Source organism: Furipterus horrens, unplaced genomic scaffold (assembly GCF_987537825.1).
Source record: "Furipterus horrens unplaced genomic scaffold, mFurHor1.1.pri manual_scaffold_1, whole genome shotgun sequence".
Classification (NCBI taxonomy): domain Eukaryota; kingdom Metazoa; phylum Chordata; class Mammalia; order Chiroptera; family Furipteridae; genus Furipterus; species Furipterus horrens.
The window spans coordinates 181,731,170-181,754,555 of NW_028327171.1; the positions used below are offsets into that span (position 1 = coordinate 181,731,170).

At 38.0% G+C, this 23,386-nt stretch overlaps 1 protein-coding gene across 8 annotated transcripts in view; it reads left to right on the forward strand.

The window, feature by feature from the left end:
• The window catches only part of MFSD6 (major facilitator superfamily domain containing 6), a 68,435-nt gene extending 45,884 nt beyond the window's left edge, over nt 1-22,551 (forward strand). For 7 of the 8 annotated variants that reach the window (XM_090281837.1, XM_090281861.1, XM_090281827.1 and 4 more), the window contains 4 exons: nt 15,435-15,596; nt 16,524-16,622; nt 18,355-18,635; nt 20,733-22,551. In XM_090281837.1, the coding sequence (XP_090137963.1) occupies nt 15,435-15,596; nt 16,524-16,622; nt 18,355-18,635; nt 20,733-20,933 (743 nt within the window). In that variant the 3' untranslated portion in view covers nt 20,934-22,551. Of the gene's footprint in view, nt 1-15,434; nt 15,597-16,523; nt 16,623-18,354; nt 18,636-20,528; nt 20,554-20,732 lie in introns of all 8 variants that reach the window. The other variant, XM_090281888.1, reaches the window with a different exon arrangement.
• Nucleotides 22,552-23,386: the final 835 nt, after the last annotated feature.

A 23,386-nucleotide genomic window follows, 5' to 3' on the forward strand; every position in this document is an offset into this window, starting at 1 on the left:
AGAAGAGGTTGCACAGAAGGAAAATATACCCCAGAAGAAACTGAAAAACCAAAAACTTATGGCCTGGGAGTAAATTCAGCATCAAATAAATGTTAATAAATGTAAAAGCAGAAAAAAAAGACAATTACACATCTGAACAAAATGCAAGCTCATTCATCAGATCCTGTCATGGAAATAGGGGGGGTGCATATCCTAATTAAAAGGAGATAATAATTTATATTCACACTATAATTATAAAATTCAAATATATACACACTTTAAAGGTGCTTTTCTGAGGTCTGATGCAATGGAGTAATTGATGAAAGGAGATTGTGTTTATAAAAATGTAGAAAATAGAAAGACAGTCTTATAATTAAAAAAATATTGTTTGTAATAATGAGAACTCTAGAAGAGTCGAGGTGGGATGCATATCTCGGCATTATGTCATTTAAGAATAACAAGACACTAAACATGAACGTAGGAAAGAATTGTGCAATAACAAGGTATATGCAACACAGTTCTTCGGCTTTTTCACCTCTAGCTCCTATCCTGTTCTCTGAGGCAGGATCCTTGCCTGACCTAACTGCTTTTTTTATTGGTATGTCACAGTGCAAACTCTATAAATATAACAAACACACTGGTATGCCTACAAAGAAGAAAGTATATTGTAATAATATATGCATATTTTTATCTCCTTTTAAAAAGTATGAATTGCATGAAAAAGGACAGTTTGCATAAGTGATTCAAGAAAAGAGTAAAGGAGAGAAGCTTTTTAATGAAATGGTTAAAGGAACAAGAGAAGAATGTAAGAGGGAAAAAACAAATGCTGTTGTGAATCAAAAAGCTGTTGAAAAGAAAAATATATATTAAGTAGCTACAAAGAGTCAGGCAGCATGCTGGGTGCCGGGAATGAAATAAAAAAGCCATATATTAACTTAGGCCCCAAGGTCTCAGCATCTGTTCCAGAAGCCAGATGTGTAAACATGTAATTACTGTACAGTGCGTTAAATGGAATCAGGAATGATTAGCTTTGTGAAGCAGGGAGTGGGAGGATGAAGATATTATTGAAAGATTCCCCAAGGAAATCATGTACAGGCTGGATTTTAAAGGGTGAATAGGAACCCAGGAGGTGGCCTAAAGACAACAGGCATTTTGGCAAAGAGAAGAGCCCTGTGCCAAAGCTCAGAAGTGGGAAACAGAATAGCGTCTTCAGGGAATCTGTGGTGTGCTGCGGCCAGAGCTCAATGCATTTATCATTCCGAGCTGCCAAACCAGGACATAGTTTTATAATACCTACGTGTACCCCAGGGCATTATTCCAGGATTTAGGGAGTTGGCCATGTACTGAATCTAAACAGAAATTCCTCTTCCTGTGGCAGGCTATAATTTATACTCTGTGCTTCATTTCATTCTCCCCTGTGCCAGTAGAAGCCCACTTGCTGATCTGAAACAAATAGAAAGGGGGATCTATAAAAACAGAGTCTCCTTGTCTAATAGAGGGCTCTGGCTCTTTGCGTCTAAAACTGGAGGAGATAGTTTCATTCCCTGGCAGAAGTGAGTGCTGAGTATTTCGGTTGTATAACAAAAACAAAATCTCTTGCCTTTGTTTAACTCACACCCACCCCACAGAAGACAGTAAATCATCCATGTGGAATTAATCCTGTGTCACAGGAACATACTTCAGCCTGAAAAGGTTTGTTTTGCCAGTCTGGATCCTTCCATCTTTATGAGCTTATCCAAATGAGGCTCAAGTCCCTGTGCTTAAGGCAGCTCTACTTAAAACACAGTAGACAAGAAATGATGATGACAAAGCACTGAGTGATTGAATTACAGTATTAGAGATGCACCTTAATCCCTTGACAGGAATTGTTACCTGATCATTACCAAAGACCTAGCCTTGGGGGGGTGGGGGGAGAGTTGGGCAGTGGAACGCAGGGCTGTCATCATAAATGGTCTTGACAATCTTGACACTGAACAGTCAGCACTTCCATTCTTTGATTCTCACCAGAAGGTCTATCTCATCTCTCCATCCTGTCACCCCTTGCCTCAACCCCAAACGCTATGAGAACTAGTACCACCTAGCGGGTGACTGAAGGAAGGGGAGAAGGGAAGAGGTGTACTTTAAAAGATCTCATATCTCCTGCTTGTCAGTCTCTTCCCCTTTTGTGTTGCACGTGACTAATGCAGGAAGATTCCATGTTCTCCTTCATTCCTTGAAGCTCGTCATCATCGGCAGCATTAGCCTCCTCAGGCCATGTTGGTAATAATTAACAGATGAGAGGGGGGATTAAGCAAATTTCCCCCTCTCTGGGCCCCTAGGAAGGAGGCTATGCAGGTATCTGTCCGGGGATCAAGGTAAGGCTGTTGGATGCTGTTGGGCATTGTGGGGATGTTTCTTACCTAGGATCTTTCTCACATTTGGTAGACAATATTCTTTTACAGTCTTATTCTGTCAGCAGTCCAGCTACCATTTGCAGCAAATATATTGTTCTGTAGGCAACTGGTGGCACCATATAAAGAAGTAGGACTGCTCATAAGGAACCTGTAATTTATTTTAAAAAGAGATAGTGGGTCTAAGTACCTAAAAGCATTGCAGGGTGGAGTAGAGGGGGTGGGACAGTTTATATTTCTCAAGATCTCATTTTACAAACCCATAGGAATTTTCTCCTTTACTTTTGTACAAGAAACATTTAAACATTCTTGATTGTGGTGAGGAGGATACACTTTTGATAAAAAATCAAGCCCACATTTCTTATGCACCATCCTGTGTGGGTATTGCTTGTGAACCCTTGCAAGATTTTGAGATGACTGTGATTAAAATTATTCTTGCTATTAAAATGTACTTAAGGAGAGCAAGGCCAGCTGGGGTTGCTGTACCTAAAGAGGTCCTTTTGAGGTACGTGAATTAATGGCTCAAGTACTGAAGTGTGAAAAATGAGGCCTATGTCAGGTCGTTCTTTGCAGGATGCTTGATCAGTGGGAGCTGGGCTAAGATTCTAATGAAAGATGGTTTTTTAATGTCACCAGTAGGAGGGCTTGAACTGACATTTATGAAGCTTGCAGTCTTACTAAGTATGCCTATTCAGATGAGTAAGACATGTCTTTATTCATCTTATGTCTGGAAGAACATGGAGAAATTGTGATGAAAGGATTACTATGATATCCTTATCTGACAGTTGAAATTCTAGACATGATTACAGTCTGTTACCATCCATATTGGAAATTTTCTGTCTGGCTTAACACTTGAAACACAAGTGGTTTACCATGTGAATATGTGAAATAGACAGAGGGTCTAAGTTAAGCATTTGAATCGACAAATTGGCATATAAAAGTCATTGGTGTTACTGTTGGAATTTTTAATTAGAATGTTCTTATAAATTGTAATAGAGCAATTTTATTCTTTGTCACTCCCATGCTAAAAGTTACTAGAGTTCTTAAATAACCTTTTCTTCAAAATGGACATTATTTTGTTCATTTGGAACTTATTTCAAATGTCTTCTGCTCTAAGAATCCTTTTCTGGTAACTGCATCCTACATTTAGCTCTTCCCTTTCAGGACTGTTCTCAAGCTTATGGACTGTGTCTCATAGTTTAGCATTTAATTGCAACCCAATTATTTTACAAATACTGTTAGTTTTACTTCCTGACTTAAAAAGTTATAACTCTTTTTTATTTTATTTTTTTAGTTTATTGATCACGCTGTTACAGTTGTTCCAATTTCTTTTCCCCCTGCTCCCCCCTCCCTCCAGTTGTCCCCCGCCCCTTAGTCCTTGCCCATTGGTTGTGCATATAGTTCTCAACATCTTCCTATCTATCCACTCCCTCCTACTGTGCCTCTTAATCCCTGCATCATCTCCCTCCCTTTTCCCCCTTCCCCCTCCCCGCTGACCTTCCCCCAATATGTTCCCCGTACCTATAATTCTTTTTCCCCTCTTGTTGCCTACTTAGTCTTTGTTTCGATTCCCTAGCTTCTGCTGTTGGTTGTTGTGATACAGTTTTCATTTTAATGTTCATAGTTTTGATCCTCCTTCTTCTAAACAAGTCCCTTTACATTTTATACAACAGTGGTTTGGATCTGATTAACTCCTTCAGTTTTACTTTGTCCTGGAAGCACTTTCTCTGCCCTTCTATTCTGAATGACAGCTTCGCTGGATAGAATAATCATGGTTGTAGGTTTTTGATTTTCATTCCTTTGGATATTTCTTGCCAGTCCCTTCTTGCCTGTAAAGTCTCCTTTGAGAAATCTGCTGATGGTCTTATTGGGACCCCTTTGTAAGTAATTCTCTTCTTCTTTCTTGCTGCTTTTAAGATTCTCTTTTTATCCTTAATTTTTGACATTTTGATTATAATGTGTCTTGGTGTGTTTCTTCCTGAGTCCAGTTTCTTTGGAACTCTCTGTGCTTCCTGGACCTGTAAGTTCATTTCCTTCCCCAAGTTAGGGAAGTTCTGCTTCATTATTTTTTCACATAATATTTCAATTTCTAGTTCTTCTTCTTCACCCTCTGGCAATCCTATAATTCAAATGTTCATTCGCTTATAGCTGTCCCAGAGGTTTCTGAGCCTCTCCTCATATTCCTCACTTTTTGTTTCTTCTTTCTGCACTGGTTGACTGTTCCTTCCCTATGTTCCGATTTGTTAATTTGGTCCATGGCTTTCCCTTTCTCAACACTTGTCTTGTATGTATTTTTGTTCATTTCAGCAGGACTAGCCTTCATTCCTTCCCTGTCTTGATTCAGCCCCGCTATTATATCTGTAAGCTTCCTTATAACTATAGCTCTGAACTGAGCCTCGGAAAGATTCGCTATTTGTTCATCGGTCAAGGCTTTTGTTTTTTTCGTTAGGTGTATGATTGGTATTTCAATCATTAATTCTGCCATTCTGACCATTTTGTTTATCTTTCCTTCTTGGGTGGGGCGCTGTCACAACTCCTATGCTATATTGGGCGGAGCCCTGTGTGCTCGTCACAACCTGGCGACCTTTCTCACTACACTGTGGTGCTTTGTGTGGTGGCAGGGGTCCAAGACGGATTCCTGGTGTTACTCTCCACTGAGAAACCGGGAGCCTCCTCCGTCCCCACAGTCCGAGACAATGGGGTCTGCCTTCCCCGGTGTTGGAATTGCGAGCCAGCGGGTCTGGTCTGCAGCCAGGGCCACCTCCCAGGTGCTTCTCTCCTCCCCCTAAATACGGGTGTCTGCTTACCCAGTCCTGCTGTTCGCTGCTGCGGCTGCCGCCTCCAGCACAGTTCGATCTTTCTCAGCCTTGGTTTCGCCCTTCCTACCCGTCCGGACGAGCACCACTTGTTTATGACTTCATACATTGGACTTCCATGTAGCTTTATTTTCTGGAACTTCTGGTTATTTTTGGTTTTGCAGTAGTTGTAGTCCTTCTTAGTTCTGGAGGGAGACAGAGCGTGTTGGTCTATGCCTCCATCTTGGCCAGAAGTCAAAAGTTTTAACTCTTAAATGCAAAGACCATATCTCAGACTTTTTGAATTCTCCAAGAGATATGCACATAGGAAGATGTACTGTAAATATTTGTTGATTTTACAGTCCCCTGAAAAAGTACTGTAGTTGATATTATCTTTTTTAAATTTTTATTGTTGTAGTCGATATTTTCTAATTTTTAAAGCTCTTTAGTGATACAGAAAGTTTTATCTCAAAAACTGATAAATATGTGAAGAAAATCTGAAAGCTAAACTTAAAGGCTGACCCTTTAATATGATAGCTTTTTCCTAAGATACCACCCCACCATTCCATTCATTGTACATCTGTGAAAACATCAGTGTATTTTACTCATGCTCCTACCTCATTCTATAATTCTATTCAATTTAGATGAGGCAGCTTAAACCAAAATATGCTGTAATCTGGAAACCATAAAGGCTTAGACTTCAATTAGATTATTTAAAAAATTATATTCTATTGATTATGCTATTACAGTCATCCCAATTTTTCTCCCTTTGCCCCTCATCCATTCACCACCCCCTAGTTCCACACCATTGTTCATGTCCAATGGTCATGCCTAGGTTCATTGGCTACTCCATCTCCTATACATCCCCATGGCTATTCTGTAACTACCCATTTGTACTTCTTAATCCCCTCACCTCTTCACCCATTCCTCCATACCCCACTCCCATCAGGCAACCATCAAAACACTTTCTGTATCCTGATTCTGTGTCTGTTATTCTTGTTTGCTTAGTTTGTTTTTTAGATTCAATTGTCGATAGATTTGTATTTTTTGCCATTTTATTGTTCATAGTTTTGATCATCTTTTTCTTAAATAAGTCCCTTTAACATTTTATATAATAATGGTTTGGTGATGATGAACTCCTCTAGATTTTTCTTGTCTGGGAAGGTCTTTATCTGCCCTTTAATACTAAATGATATCTTTGCTGGGTAGAGCAATCTTGGCTGTAGGTCCCTGCTTCTCATAACTTTGAATATTTCTTGCCAATTCCCTCTAACCTGCGAAGCTTCTTTTGAGAAATAAGCTGACAGTCTTATGGGAGCTCTCCTGTAGGTAACTACCTTCTTTTCTCTTGCTGCTTTTAAGATTCTCTTTTTGTCTTTAACCTTGGCATTTTAATTATGATGTGTCTTGGAGTGGGCCTCTTTGTATCCATCTTGTTTGGGACTCTCTGTGCTTCCTGGACTTGCATGTCTATTTCATTCCAGATCAGGGAAATTTTCTTTCATTATTTTTTCAAATAGATTTCCAATTTCTTGCTCTTTCTCTTCTCCTTCTGACACCCCTGTGATGCAGATGCTGGACCTCTTGAAGTTGTCCCAGAGGCTGCTTACACTATCCTCATTTTTTTGGATTCTTTTTCCTTCTTGTTCTGACTGGCTGTTCTTTGCTTCCTTATGTTCCAAATCATTGATTTGATTCTCGGCGTCATCCACTGTACTGTTGTTTCCCTACAAATTGTTCTTTATTTTAATTAGTGTATCCTTTGTTTCTGACTGGATCTTTTTTATGCTGTTGAGGTCCTCACTAAGTTCTTTGAACATTCTTTTAACCAGTGTTTTGAACTCTGCATTTGATAGATTGCTTATCTCCATTTCATTTAGTTCTTTTTCTGGAGCTTTGATGTTTAATCTTTAATTTTGGCCATGTTTCTTTGTCTCCTTGTTTTGGCAGCCTCCCTGTGTTTGTTTTTATGTAGTAGGTAGAGCTGCTATGACTCCATGTCTTGGTAAAGTGGCCTAATGTAGTAGGTGTCCTGTAGGGTCCAGTGGCACAGCCTCCCCTATCACCCAAGCTGGTTTTCGAAGTGCACCCTTCATGTGGGCTGAGTACACCCTCCTCTTGTAGTTGAGTCTTGATTTCTGTTGACAGATTAATGGGAGGGATTTACCCAGGCCAATCAGCTGCAAGTCCTGGCTGTGACCACTGACCACCAACCTCTGCCTTCCATAGAGGATCAGCTGTGTGGTGGCAGGGTGGTAGTGCTCTGATATAGTCCATAGCTGTCCACTGGGTGAACTGGCCTTGGGGTTTCCCAGGTAGAGTAGGCCAAGGTCAGCCCCCACCTGTGTTTTGGCTGGGGCCACCATGCCTGAACTATAAAGCAACCTTAGATAGTTGTTACTTGCGCTGAGCTTGGAGATTCCCAGGCAAAGCCAAGTTGTGAATCTAGGCTGGCTACTGCTGGTGCTGAGCCTGAGGCCACTTAGCAAGAGGCACTGAGGCTGGCTGTTGCTTGTTTGAAAGGACTAAGAAAGTTTTGAAGCATGAACCAAGAACAGCCATTCATATGGAAAAGCAGCTTGGGTGAGCCTGTAAGTTGGATGTGACTAAGTCTTTGGGAATCTCTAGGGTGGGGCAAACAGTGTTAGCCAGGTTGATGGAGTTTCAGTTAGAGCAGCAGCCTGCTGGCTCTGTAGCTCTGTGGGGGGAGGTTTCAGAAAAGGGACAATGGTCTTTGCCTGCCTTTCTGTCTGGGAGAAAGCTGGCCCCCAGCCATCGCCCTAAAGCCAGGCACTTCCCTTTCTCCATGCTGCTTGTGCCTTTCAAGCTGCTCCCCTAGTGCTGGAGCCAAAATGAAATGAGTCTGTATAAGTCCATGTCTGGGTTCTTTAATAAGAATTGCTTGGGACTCCAGAAGTTTCTTTCACTAACTAAATCCCTGGTGGTTTTAGTCGGAAGTCATGGGGACTTATCTTTCTGACACTGGAACCCTATGCTGGGGGACCTGGTGTGGGGCTGAGACCCCTCACACCCGAAATATCCCTCCTGATTTTTTATCCACCATATGTGGATGTGGGACCAGACCATTCTGTGTCTGCTCCCCTCCTACCAGTCTGGATGGATGTGGTTTCTTTGATTCCATAGTCGTCAGACTTCCATTCAACTCAATCTGATGTTTCTGAGTGATGGTTATTTTTATTTTAGTTGTTATTTTGATGTTGTTTTATATTTTAGTTGGAATTTTGATGTGGTTTTGCGAAGAGGTAAGTCACTATCTCGACCAGAAGTGAATTAGATTATTTTGTATTCTAGCTCCCCAAACTAAAAGCTCTGTGTCTTTTGGAAAAATGCTCTATCTGCCTAAACCTCAGACTCTTGTGCTATAGAATACATATTGTGAGTATTAAATAAACTAATCTATGCAAAGTACTTAACATATTACCAGGCACATAGTTAGCCATCAATAAGTATTAAGTAATATAAAGTAACAACAGTAAAATAAAAAAATTATAAATAAATAAAAATCAAGACCAGGGGAAATATAGGGTGGGGTAAAGTAGGTTTACAGTTGGTATGGAAAATATACAATAATTAATAAATAATACAAGAATAAACTGTTTCACATATAATTGTAATCCTACTTTTGCCATACTCTGTAAATGACTAGTCAATGCATGTTATTCTTAGTTATCATTGGGGAAGTGAAATTTTTACTGGATTTGATACAAAATTTCTCATGTGTGGCTTGATTTGGGGAAACACTGATCATGAAACCTCAGTGTTGTCAACTCTTGACAGTAAACACAGTCAGTTTTGGGGTGGGAGTCTCCTAAAACCTGCTTTAATGTATGCCAAGGGCATAATGCCAGCATGTAGAATTCATGAGGGCCCCCCCAAACATTGTTGTCTCAGTTACAGAATTTTAAGTAACTCATCTTTTTTTAAACTTGCAAGGGGAAGTTTATAGAAGCTTTATTTCCTCTGTCAATTTTTCCTCATAGATAAGATTTGGATGTTTTCTCCAACCTCACCCAGGGTACCTCTTATCCACAAATGCTTTTGTTTTCATATCCCAACATATAGACCACACCTTAGTTTCATTTCAACATTCTTTTGGTCAGCTGTCATTACATGTCAAGCCTTGTGCTAGGTGCTGGATGTTTTTGTTGTCTCAAGGAGCTCAGTCAGCTTTTCTTTTCAGGTAAATCCTGCCCCCTTCCCTCCATCTGACTATAAACTCATGTTGGTTAGGGTTGTGTTTTGTATGTTGTCATATTCAAGAGCAGAACATGGGCACGTAGTCTAGATGTTCAATAAGGGCTGTTGAATGAATGCACAAGGGAGATTCTTGTAGTGCTGTATACTGGTGGATCTTGGACAATAACAGTAATTGTTGCATGTTTTATATAACGTCTCTCCTACCTGACACACAGACGGTTCATTCATGCAGCTGCTGCTAGGTCCATTGCTCTTTGTAGGTTCCTCTGCTGTTTTTGAAAGCTCCATTGCTTTGATTGCTCTGACTTTGGCAGAAACTGGCTTGCTGTTCACCTGACATTTCCTCTTCTTCATGGACACACACAGAGCAAGATTCTGTTTCTTAGCCTCCATTGCAATTAGGTATGACTGATTCTGCAGAAACGGAATGTGAGCAGAAACAATGTGTGTCACTTCTAAACCTAGCCCATAAAAGTTCCCATGTGCCATCTTCTCCCTCCTCTGCCAGGGTAACCAGGTGTTTTAAAGGGCAGAGTCCGCATCCTGGGTCCCTGAATGACTATAAGGAGCAGAACTGCTACTCATCCCGTCCCTTGCCATTTAGACTTTATGTGAGCAAGAAAACATCTAATGTGTGAGCCTCAGCTTGTTTTATTTTTATGTTTTTTATCCCAGCATTTGAGAGGTACACTGAACTAACTGAAATATATGCTTTGGTCCATCACTGGAAAGGGGTTGTCACAATTGATTCAGTGTACTAATGCTAAAGGGATACTTATGTTTTGTTCAGTGAGCTTAAGCCAGTGGCAGAAGAAAAACAAAATAAAACAAAAAATTCTAGTTCACCAATACTTTGTCATTTTTCACCCCTCCCAGACATTATGATGTGATTTCCCCAAGCCAAGCAGAATTTTACAAAGAACAACTGTCCACTCGGCAAGAAAGGATTTTTTTCTTGCTCATGTGTCATGAATGGCAATAGGGCATTCTTGAGGGCCAAGACTAAACAATTTTGGAATTCGTGTTCCAGAATCAGATACCAGTGTTGAGTATTAGAAGGTAAAGAGTTACTTGCGGGCATATAGAAAATTGGATAATATGTGTAATGTGAGCCCTTTAGGGAAGGAGGGAAAGAAGGTAGTAAGAATATACTTTTCTAAATTGCTAGCTTGTTGGTCATGTTTGATGTTATCAATAAAATTTCTCAAAGCAGATGGTTACATTTACTATAGAATATTTGCAATAGTTGTTATGAGGATTTATAGTGTACTTAAGCATTGAAATTCTGCTTAGACGCACTGGGTTCATATATTGTTGCACTACCCTGTTGTCTTCTATGGCTTTGGACAAGGGACTTTACTCTCTCTGGGCTTTAGTTTCCTTGTTGGAAAAGGAAGGAAAAAAATAGTACCTGTTACTGGGAGGAATAAATGGGATTATCTGTATAAAACACAGCATAATTCCTGTTAGAGTAAGCTGTTGTAATATTATTAATCAGAAAATATTTAATGATAATCATAATTATCTCTAGTGGTTCTAGGTTATTCAGATGTTAATGTGTCCCCAAATAGTTAAATTCTCAGTAGTAAGTGGAATGAAAATATCTCTATGTTTCTGTTAGGTGCAGAAGCTAATCTTGAGAAACCCCAGTAAAGGTAAGGGAGGACTGACTGGGAAGCTAAGTTTCCATGACCTGAGAAGCTAAGTTTGTGTGACCTATGTGATCTTTGAGAGTCATTCATTGTCAGTTAACATATGATGTTGAATTGCCACTCAGACATATTTATGAAGTACTTATATATGAGCTGGTATTGAATTATCACTCACAAACGTCAGCAGCTTTGTGACAAGTAGTCAGGGTTAACATACGCAAGGAAATCAATTTGTGTCCTTTTGTTACTGTTATTAGTGGTGGTGATGTAACATTTTTTATTCCTACTGTTTGATCCACCACCTTAGTTATCTCATACTGAAAGGTTTACAAAAATTGTTGCTCCAGTGTAAACACATTTACCCATGCCACTGAATAAATCTGTTCATTTATTTCATCAAATGGAGATTAATCACATACTACTTTTTCACAGTTCTTTAAGAAAAAGTAAAGGAAGTACTTTAGGCAGCACAATTGTCAAGATTTTCTTTCTTACAAATATGTAAAATGGTAGAGGGGTTTAGATTTCTGGACTGCTTTTTTATTATTTAAAAATTAGAGGATCAGAACACAACTATAGTAAAAAATCATTGGCAAGATTTTCAAATTATTAATATGGTTAGTAGAAGACTGCATACTCAGATTTAAGAACAAGAACCAAAATTCTACAATTGCCTTTGTGTACAAAGGTGATGTTACCAACATAATCTCCTCTGTGGATTGTTTAGTTTTGCTAGTTTCCTTTCAAGGAAATGATATGGATTCCTAATTTACACGATATTTTGAAACAAGGTATTTCAGAGAAGCCAATTTGAATTCTACATCTGCCTTGGAAAATGCTGGAGCATACAAGAAGAGTGGCTTTCATTCTTCTGCTTTTAGTACCAGAGAAAATTTTTTTTAATGTATGCTTTACTATTTTTTCTTTCAGTTAATGCCCTGAGTTGCTTTAAAGAATATAGTTCCCATTATCTAGTCAGGTCTCAAAAAGCTACAAGGAAACTCTAGCAATCTAACTACAGAAAATCTTTTACATCTGCCACTTAATGCCAATCAACAAATTCTAACAATTGTTTAAAAGCATCCTCACTTAAGTAGTCCTGCTGGAAAGGCTTTAATTATCTTAGAAGACTAAAAGTTTTGGAAAACCCTTAGAATTAAAAACAAAAAAAAAAGAAAGAAGGAAACCCTATTTTGGTGTGCCTAAGCTGTCACACTTAAGATAATTAACTGCTAAAATTATATTTGATCTAGAATTAGAGCAAAAATATTTGTTATTGTCTTGGTTGCATAAATACATACGCTCATCTTTCTCTACTTGCAAATCCTGCAATTGATTGCTCAGACATAGACACAGTAAATTTGGTAGCACCATTGAAGTTTATTTATAACCATTTGATGTGGTTTTAGGTTTTTGATGATTTATCTTTAAGAAATTATTTCCAAAACCTATTTGGATGTTACTGTTGGATCTAAATTAATTTTGAATAAATTCATTTTATTTCTTGGAATATTTTTAAGTTTTTTCCTTAGTGTTAATGAAAAATATGTATATCTGTAAAGAAATGGAGTTGACAGCATCTTTAATAATATATTTAATAATTCTACTGTGTCATCTTTTATAATTAAGATTCTATGCATCCATTTCTCAGCTCTGAGAAAGCCAGCAGTATCTCAGGTACTGAAATTGTTTAGCCAGATAAAGCAAATATTTTCTTTGGAAATTAAGTAAGTGTGGATAGTACTTCTAATCATCTAGCCCATATTTTCAGTTAAAAAATAACCTAGTTAAAATGATTACAGGAATAAAAATACATGCCTAGGAAAAACTATTTTTGATGTTTTTCTGTTAACTATAGGACATATAATCTAATGTGACCAGTGAAAACAGTGTTTATTTCATTATGGGTCTACTTAAGTAAGGTCATCACTGGTAATTTGCTTGTATGCAAGTCATTGTGAGTTTTTACTTTGTTGGGTGCTGGATATATTTGTATTCTTATATTCTTGAGCTTTGTTGTGAAACACAGCTAAATTATTTGAAGATAGTATGATCCTTTGGGGTCTTGCTTTTAAAGATTACTTAGGTGGAACCAGAACAGTTTTTAGAGTAGGGCTGATTCTTTCATGAGACTAACAAAAGATGTTTTGAGTACTCTACCAGTCCCAAGAATCGAGTTTTTCCAGTTTGGCTGGTGAAACCAGTACTGTTCCTCGCCCTGTATGGGTTCTGAGTACTGTTTGTATAATGCTTTCTGGTGGTTCCTTCCCTGGTTTTGCAGTTTCTATACACGCTTTAGCTGATCAGTACTCTGATGAATACTGGAGGAAAACCATCTCTGGCCCTTTCCTCTGGAGCTCTAGCCGCCTTGGTCTCCCTCAGGCTGTCAACTCCATCTCCTCAACCCAGTGGTTCCCTCTCTATGCCTCAGAGCTTTCAAGCTCTAACCAGGTGGTAAATGGAGGCTCCTCATCCCTACCCTCTTCTCTCAGAGATTACTGTTCTTACTGCTAATGTCCAGTATCTTGGGAAATACTACTTCATATTTTTTTCCCAGGTTTTGGTTGTTTCAATCCAGTCACTGTTAATTACATTTTGGCCAGAAGCAGACTAATGTCAGATTAAATCTTAAATTTATATTAATCTTTCTGTTTAATTTTCTAAAACATAGGTTAAGAGTGTCTGATGGTATTATCTCCAACTGAGATTATTTTTCAGGGAGCAAGTCCATGACTTGGTCTAGGCAGAACCAGATGATTTCTTAATCCCTTTCATTTATAAAAACCTGTCATGTCATTATCTTTTTATTAAAGCAGTGCCCTAATAATGACTTAAATTTAGACAACGTGCAGTTGCTGTACATTAAAATAACAACCAAAAATTTTTTCTACCGGTTATTTTTCTCCTCTCCTCCCTCCCAACAAATGATAAAGATATAATGAAACTGGAAATGAGTCATTGTAAATGGTCTCTACGTTCTTTTGGAAAACAAATTGGCACTATTTGTTGAAAAGCATAAAAATTGTTATATCCTTTGAATAATTAACCTCACTTGTAGGATTATAGCCAACGTAAATAATTTGGAATATGTAAAAAGCTGTATTTCCAACAATGTTAATCATGGTGCTAATGATAATGAAAAAAATTAGAAAAAATTTTAGTGTCAATATAAGTGCCCGATAAGGGGTTAATACCCAAAATATATAAAGAACTCGTACAACTCAACAGCAAAAAAAGGAGAAGAAAAGGAGGAAGGTAAATAGGGGATGAATGGTGATGGGTGGAGACTTGACTTGGGGTGGTGAACACACAGTACAGTACACAGATGATGTGCTGTGGAATAGTACACCTGAAACCCGTATAGTTTTGTTAACCAGTTTCACTCCAGTAAGTTCAATAAAAAAGGAAAAAATCTAATACCCAAAAAACCCAGCAACCCAATTAAAAACTAAGCAAAGGATTTGGATAGACATTTCTTCAAAGAAGATATACAAATGGCCAGTAAACACAAAAATAAAAAAGTAAAATATGGTCATCAGCCTCACTAGTCATTGGAGAATGCAAATCAAAACCACAATGAGATTACCCTTATACCCATTAGGATTGCTATTATAAAAAACACGAAAATAACAAGTGCTCGTGAGGATGTGGAGAAACTTGAACTCGTGTGTTTCTGGTGGGAATGTAAAATGGTGCAGCTACTGTGGAAAACAGGCAGTTCCTCAAAGTTTTAAATATATTATTATCCATATGACCTAGTAATTCCACTTCTAGGTATACACCCAAAAAGATTGACAGCAGGGACTCAGGTACTTGCACAGCAATGTTCATAGCAATAACGTTTACAATAGTAGCCAAAAGGTGGAGACAACCCAAATGTCCACCAACAGATGAATGGATAAACAAAATATGTTTTCCATACACAGTAGAATATTAGCCTTAAAAATAAAGGAACTTTGGACACATACTACAACATGGATGAACTTTGAAGACTTACGCTAAGTGAAATAAGCCAGACATAAAAGGATAAATACTGTATGGGTCCACTAATATGAGGTACCTAGAGTACCCAAATTCAGAGAGAAAGAAGGTGGTTCCCAAGGCCTGGGGAAAGTTAACATAATGGATACAGAGTTTCAGTTTTGGATAATAAAAAATAGTTATGGAAATGGATCGTGGAGATGGTTGCATAATATTGGTGAATGTACTTAATGCCATGAACTATACACTTAAAATGGTTTAAATGGTAAATTTTGTTATGTATAAATAAACATATCTCTTATAGATAAATGTATGTGCATATATATTGATTATATATATAAAATGAATAATTCATATTTGAAAAAAATAATGTAAGGAGTGCTGTTCAGATGATCCTTCCTGCCCTTCTTCTTCTCCAGGAGTGACTCATGCGGCCATCTGGGCAGCCTGCATTTCCTATCTCAGTGCAGCTGTCCCCCCTGAGCTGCGGACATCTGCTCAGGGCATCCTGCAGGGCCTTCACCTGGGTTTGGGGAGAGGTTGTGGTGCCATGATTGGAGGCGTGTTAGTCAATTATTTTGGTAAGAATGGCTTTCTCTTTTTCCCTTTATTTTTTGATGAAAACTTATGGTTTTTCAGCAATATCTCAATAAACATTCAAATTATTACTGAAGGTTGCCAGAAGCTAAACTCTAGTAGTCATATTCTCTTTCTAGCTTTCATGGTAGTCATAATTGTAAAGCAGTGTATTGAAGTCGTTAAGATGATTAGAACTAACCTATAATCATGCACATTTCTCTGACAAACAGCTTAATGAGATGCAACACAGATACTTCAAGGGAGCCAAACAAATGAATAAGTACATATGCTGTTGTTTGAAGGAGACAACCCTAAACCTGCTGGTAACTGCTAGAGGAAAGAAAATTTATCATTGTTATTCCACTATGAGATTCTGAACCAAAAACTAACCCCATATAAATATATGCTGGCTTTGGTAATGTCATTGCATCTATGACAACACAGTCTGTCTGCCCTGGCAGATCTCCCTTATTGGAAGTGCAGGGGCTGGGGTGGAGATGAGATCATTCTGATGTAGGATCTTAACTGCTCAGTCATCTATGGAAGGTGGGCCCAGGGGTGTCTGAATTTATAGCATGATTTGAGCTCCAACTACAGATTAATAGGGCTGTTTAAAAGTTAGGTAATTGTCTTTACGAATAAGAAAGCACCACTCAATTTTATGGTAAAAGGCACTCAGAGACAATCGTTTATAAGTGCAGTTTTACAATTTGACCAATGACAGATCGAATAGCAGCACCTGGGTCTCCTGACACCTACCTAGACCTGTGTGTTTTCCACTATATGAAGCTAATGGCCATTTGCCATTCTGTGATTCATGCCTAGCTGTGCTGCCTTTGTCCTGAACTTCAGAACATTGACAGTTTTGGATGAAGGGCAACCTGCATTTCTTGGAATTACTTTATAGAGTGCTCTCTTTGTTTGCACAGGGGCTGCTGCAACCTTCCGAGGAATTGGCATGGCCTGCCTGGTGATCCTTCTGCTCTTTGCCCTGATCCAGTGGCTAGCAGTGCCAGATGAGGAAGAAGGTAGACATGGCCATTCTTCTTAGTGGTTCTAAAGGTTGAAGTCATGGGGGATTCTACACATACCGCTCAGAAACCCAGAGGTGGTAACAGAGTGTACAATAGACCTATTTGGCTAGATTTTCTCAGTGCTATATCAGTGGACTCCTGTGTACCATTGCTGGAGAAGAGCTGTCTATGGTGTTGAAAAGAATATTGGTCATTTTAAATAGCTTGGGATATTCTTGATTTTGTTTTGGTTTATTGGAAGTGTTGGTTTTGTATTTCTGTAGTATTCTAAAGGGATTTAAAATTTAAATCAAATAGATATAAGGCTATACAGTAATTTTTCTACTAGGGATAGGAAGTGGTATTAATCCCTATGATTTTACCTTCCTTTGGAAAAAAAAAAATCTAAACCTTAACTTTGAAGTTTTCCTTCAATTAGGTATTACCTTCATTAAAAGTGTTATACAGAAAGAAGGTTATATCAACTACAATGTTTAGATGAAAACAAATTTTCAAGTTTTTTTAATCAACTTTTTTTTTTTTTAATTTTTTTTAATGAAGGCCAACCATTAGAATAGAAATATTCCTGCTCAGCTCTTAGGTCCCAGAATATGGTTTATCTTCTTTTGTTTCCTAGCCTTTGAGTGGCATTTGCCTCAAGTACCTAAGGTACTTCTGTTAGAAAAAATAGCTTGTTACAAAAACTCCAGAGACAGATTTTACTTCAACAAGTTATTAAGAAAGAAAGACCAATAAAAGTGTTTCTCACTCTTGTTCTTTTATATATTAACTGGATCATATCTCTTAAACAGCCTTGATCTCCATGCCTTTAGTATGGGGTTGGCCAAAAAGTCCATATGTTTTTTTCTGTAACATAAAAGGCACATTTTTTATTTTCACCAATAACTTTATTGATTTGGATATTTTGGGTATGTTGGCTATCTCCTGTGCACTAGAACATTGATTGTTCTTAATGTCTCCATTTGATTGCTATCAACTTCAACTGGTCTAGCTGACCCTGGAGCATTGTCCAGTGAGAAATCTCCAGCACAAAACCTTGCAAACCACTTTTGACATGTTTGATCAGTCACAGCACCTTCTCCATACACTGCACAAATCTTTTTTGTGCATTTCAGTTGCATTTTTGCCTTTCTTGAAATAGTAAAGCATAAAATGCTCAAAATGTTGCATATTTTCTTCCATCTTCAATATTAAATGGCTATACAAAAATTCACCAATTTTGATTTTTTTAATGCACGCTGATATGACAACTGTCACAATACAACCTAAGAAAATTATTTCAAATGAAGTTAAAGACAACTAAGCACTACTAGAGCCTTCTTACAGAAAAAATCAAATGAACTTTTTGACCAACCCAATAAAAGGCTAATAAAGACAGCTATCATGTGGCTTTTTCTGTTTTGATGCTTATGTTTAACATCTCAATACTGTAAGTGGGCCTAAGGCACTGTTCACTATCACCTGTGCCCCACTGATGTTATATCTAACAATACATGTCATAAGTAAATAGAAATTAAGGATGATTAAGCCCTGTAAGGAGACCCTGCAAGATAAACCTCATTCATTTGCTCAGTACTGCACCAAGTAAAGAAGCCCTTACTACACAGCAATTAATGTTGCCAAGCACACTAGAATGGGCTTATGAGATTCTCTGCTTATTTAGTTTATTTTTGTTTAAATATGTAGAAAACTCTTTAAAATGATTTAAACATGCTTTTCTCTCCAGATAAGACAATGTTGGCAGAAAGGATTCCTGTTCCATCAAGTCCTGTTCCCATAGCAACCATCGACTTGGTACAGCAACAGACAGAAGATGTCATGCCACACATTGAGCCCAGACTTCCACCCAAGAAAACTAAGCATCAGGAAGAACAGGAGGATGTGAACAAGCCAGCCTGGGGAGTCAGCTCCTCTCCTTGGGTAACCTTTGTCTACGCACTCTACCAAATTAAAGAGATGATGCAGCTAACAAGAGACAACCGTGCTTCTGAGATACAGCCTTTACAGGTAAAATTTCTCTGCTGGCTTACCTTATGTGGGCTCAGTCTTCATTATTCAGATTATTCATTCACAAGATTATGGAAGGTCTGGTGGGGGAAAGAGACATGCAAATAATTTCAGTACTCTGTGACAAGTGCATTGTAGAGGTGTATACAAGGTCTTATAGAGAGAAAATCTTGCCTTGTGGAGTTCAGGAAGGCTTCACAGAGGAGACAATGCTTCTTGAAAGAAAGAAAATAAATTCTTCTGATTTTGTATATTTCTTTAAATTTTTAGTATTGATAGATGATAGTTGCAGTGAGGATATATGTCTCTTGCTTTGAGGGGCATTAATCTGTAATTCTAAAATTCTAGTGGGGACAGTATAAATAATAGGATCTTAATAAATATCTGATGAATTAATGAATACACTGAGCCTCTGTATAGATCTGGTAAGAACATTTAACTCAGTGGAAGTGTAGTTTTGCTGGTGGACTCACATGAAAAATAAAAAGTGTGATTTTTCTTATCCATAGAGGTATAGTCTTTTGAGTAATGTCAAATCGTGTTGGTAAACCTGTGGGTAATTGTACATAAAGCTATACACTGCCTTTGGAAAATGATTAAGTGTGACTTCTATGAACAGTTTGGCCAAGGTGATGAGTCCATATCCCTGTGTTTATGTTAGTCACTCCCTTTCACTTGATGTGTCATGTCAGGTCTGTATCTTGAGTAGCTTCAGAGGACACATAAGAAAAGTCTTAAAAATAAAAAGTCATTTGAGTAACTTCCTTTTTAGAAAATTTGAACTACCTTTATCACAACTTTGTAAACTAACATATATTTCTATAATTTAAACCAAACCTCATTCTTCTTTTTTTACTATATTTTATTACGTTGTTATAGTAGTTCAAATTTTTTTCCCCTTCCCAGTACCCCCTTCCCTCCAGCAATCCCACCCTCCTTAGTTCATGTCCATGGGTTGTGCATATAAGTTCTTTGGTCATTCTTCTTGATAACCATAATGCATTCTAGTCAATGCATGATCCTATTTATTAAGATAATCAGCTCACACAAATCCTCTGCTGAGTCAAAAAAGAAGAATTTCAGGGTTAGAGGGGCCTATGAAAGATACAAAGCGGGGAAGTGAATGAAACAGGAGAAAGGATATCTTTTACATGAGGAGCAGTGTTTTCATTACTTTGGGTACTCATCTTCATTTTCACAGAAGCCTATGAGACTTAAGTATCATTAAAATTTTTTTCTGATATGTTAAGATTAACAAAATCTGGCTGGTATGGTTCAGTTATTCTTATGAAGAAGTCATTATACTAAGATTTTGCTTTCATTTTAGAATCAATCACAGAAATAAAACTTTTTTTTTTTTTTTTTTGGTGCTCAGCTATTTCAAGTGATAGGTACCAATTTAGAGGAACTCTTTAAAAAAAAAAAAAACACATGTCCTGACTTGTATAAATCAGTAACGCGGCATGGAATGGAGCAGTGTGGCATTTCACAGACATGCTCTGCGTGATGTGCTAGAGTGAGTGCGTTTTCCCAGTTACTTACAATTTGTTACGTTAGCGCTTGTTTACATTCCCTTTTTTCTGTGGATGTTCTGTCTTATTTAACTTTTAGTGTATACTTTTAAATCTCAAATATACACAGGACTCCTAATTTCAGGACATTCTTTTCCTGGCCCTGTCTCTGAGGCTGAGAATGCCTTACTTCCTTATAGACAAGGTGCCTTAAAACTGTTGAATTCTGTGATCTCAGCTCACATCCATGCTGCTTGCCCATATAAATATTTGCCGATATAAATTGTGTTCCTAACAGTAACAGGCATTTTGATAGTAATGTTCCTTTATCCATAAGATATGTCCGCTCACAGTGTTTGTGTTTTTCATGCGGCTTTGGCAGTTGCACATAGGAAAAGAGATGAAAGGTAAGACATTCTATCCTTATTCCTTTAATTACTTTCTCCCTGAAGTGATCACTGAGGATAATCTCCCCAAGTTTCCTATGTCTTACTGGAAAGCATATGTAAACAGTGTATATAAAAGGTGTTAGATTAGTTTGCAAACACTGACTGTGAGGCACCTCCTGTTTTTTTTTTCCTTCCAGGGGACCAGTGAGAATCGGGGAGATTCTCCAGCTGGTGGAGCCCAGCCTATCCCATGCAAGACTCACTCTGACCCATCTAGAGACCAACCCTCCCCTCAAACAACATCTCAGACACAGAGCAGCTCCACTCACACCAGTGAGGACCAGCGTGCAAAGGAGAGTGAGGACCAGCAGGCTCAGCCTGCCACTCGGGGACACTGAGGGGTCCTGCTCATCTCACACCCTGCATGGAACTGGGCTCCTCTGCCAGGACACGGGGAGAGGTGCCCCGAACCCATGACATGCTTCACGTTGAATATGCATTGTACCACATATGCTTCTAGATACCTAAACTCATTAACATGGAAACACACACACATAGTAGCTACAGTACATATGGGCAGAAATAGCTGAACTTCCATAATCCCACTGCAATCACAGAAGGGAAATGGAGTTCAATGAGGACTTTCTATTCTTTGGTTGGTTAAGGACTATAGGACTTCTCTGCCAGGGCAGTTAAGAGTTGAAACCAGCAGTTACATTAAGTAAGCGCAGGGCAGGAAAACGTTATGAGGTGAGTGCTGATATAATTTACTCTTCTGATTATTTATTCTAATTATTTGGTTCTTAATGCAAACTGGGAAGAAGCAGAATACACCTATAATTTTGTTTCTCTTAAAGAGAACCATTTAAAACTTGTAAGATTTAAAAAATACAGTAAGCAGATAAAAGTAGCATATATGCTTTTGTTTAGAAAGTTTCATGAGAAACCTGGCATATCTCTAGCAAATATATTTTTATATGTGTATGCTGTATAATGAAAATAGTTAATTCTTTGAGCAAAAGCTGTTATTGACTACTGCAAGCTAAGCTGAGCTTTCAAATGCCTTTTGTTTTAAATGGGCTTTAAGACCAGAGGAGGGAATATTCCAAATAAACCAACTCAGTATCCTGTGGCCTGACAGGGTTTACTAAATATATTGATACTGTAAGTAGCCTATAACACTATATACAACTTTATAGTGATTCAGGCTCTACTCAGCTGATGGAATTTTCTTTTTTTAAAAATCACTGAATTCCTAAAGGTTTCTTTAATTAAGCAGTACTATCTACAAATAACAGTATAAGATTTAAGTGCCTGGGGGAGGGATACAATTTTTAAAAATTACAAAAATGGGTTTTTGTTTTGTTTTTAGTGAGCGGGGCGGAAAAGGTGATGAATAGGAAACCAGGAATGGAAAGGACAGGAATAAGAAGTAACTATACTTTCCAGTGACTAAAGAAACAAATCTCAGTACATTTTTCCTGTGAAGACACAGTCAGAAACATTGGACAGTCTGGATATGGGTATGCTACTGTAAATATTACAACTCCTGTCAGCACAATGGCTGGGTGAATTGCTGCTAACAATGAAAGCTGAGGTTAATAGAAAGACTTAGGAGAGGGCTATGGCAAAGGGAACACTGCTCTAGATGAGTGAAGGTCAATTATAGTGCATATAATAGCTGTGGATAAGCACCGAAAAAAGGCGAGAAGAGAGTTAAAAAAAGAGCAACTCGCTTTACCCTCTGACCCTGATTAAACAGGATCAGTTGTAAAGTAAGAGCTTCTCTATGATATCATCCTTCTGCCTAAAACTGCATCTGGGAGAAGAAGTTCCACACTTGGATACCTAGCACCACAAAACACAGCTTAAAAAAAATAACAGAAAGAAATAGAATTAAGCAAATACTTATTTTTGCACTTGAACTGAAACGTACTGTACTATAAATTATCATGACTCATTTTAAGTGACCTTTAAAAATCAGATGTATTTATTATGCTTATGTAATTATAGAAATAAATGTGTGACAGGTTGAACCTCACCTATGAATGTACAGTATGTCAATTCGTGAAACTGACTGTAGGAAGTCAAAAACTTATACTGTATCTTGTGTTTACAGTTCTGATTTATTCATTGAAAAGCCTGTTGTTTTGGAAATGCACAGTTGATATGTTGAGATAAAAATAAATACCATTTTTAAATATTTCTTAATTGATAAAAGATATGAACAAACCAATAGAAGTCCTTTACTCTGTAATGGATAAAACCAGATTCAACAGGCCTTTGTTATGAAACCTGTACTGTGAGAGCTGATTCAATAACACTGTAATTTCCAGCCTTTTAGAGCAGACACCTTCATGGGTTTGTGGACTTTGTGACCTTTCTTCCTGTCCTCCAAGTGCCATTTTAAAACATATTAAGGTGAATTCAAATTAAATTTTGTTTTGAGAATTTTATAACCCCTCTTGAGATTCCCTGGAAATACCCAGAGGTGTCACAAATCCCAGGCTGGTAATCACTGCCTTAATGACTTATTTCATACTCTTTCCTTTATGATGGTAGAAAAAGTGAATTACCCATAGTGCTGAGCTTATGTGTATCCGAAGAGGTTAGCTGCTAATTATTAAACTATAACCTTAAATAAAACAACAGACTGTTAAAGTAACATATAGCTCCACTGGCCAGTAAACCTCATGAAAAGCCTAAACAATTCATAGGAAGACAACGTTGCTTTACTGGCCACGAGAAGCAAAAATTTGGCTCTGTGCTTCCCTCTGATTTGCAGTGCCTCCAATACTGATGGGGTGGGGGTGCTGAGCCCATTATTAAGCAGTATTTCTTTCAGCCAATA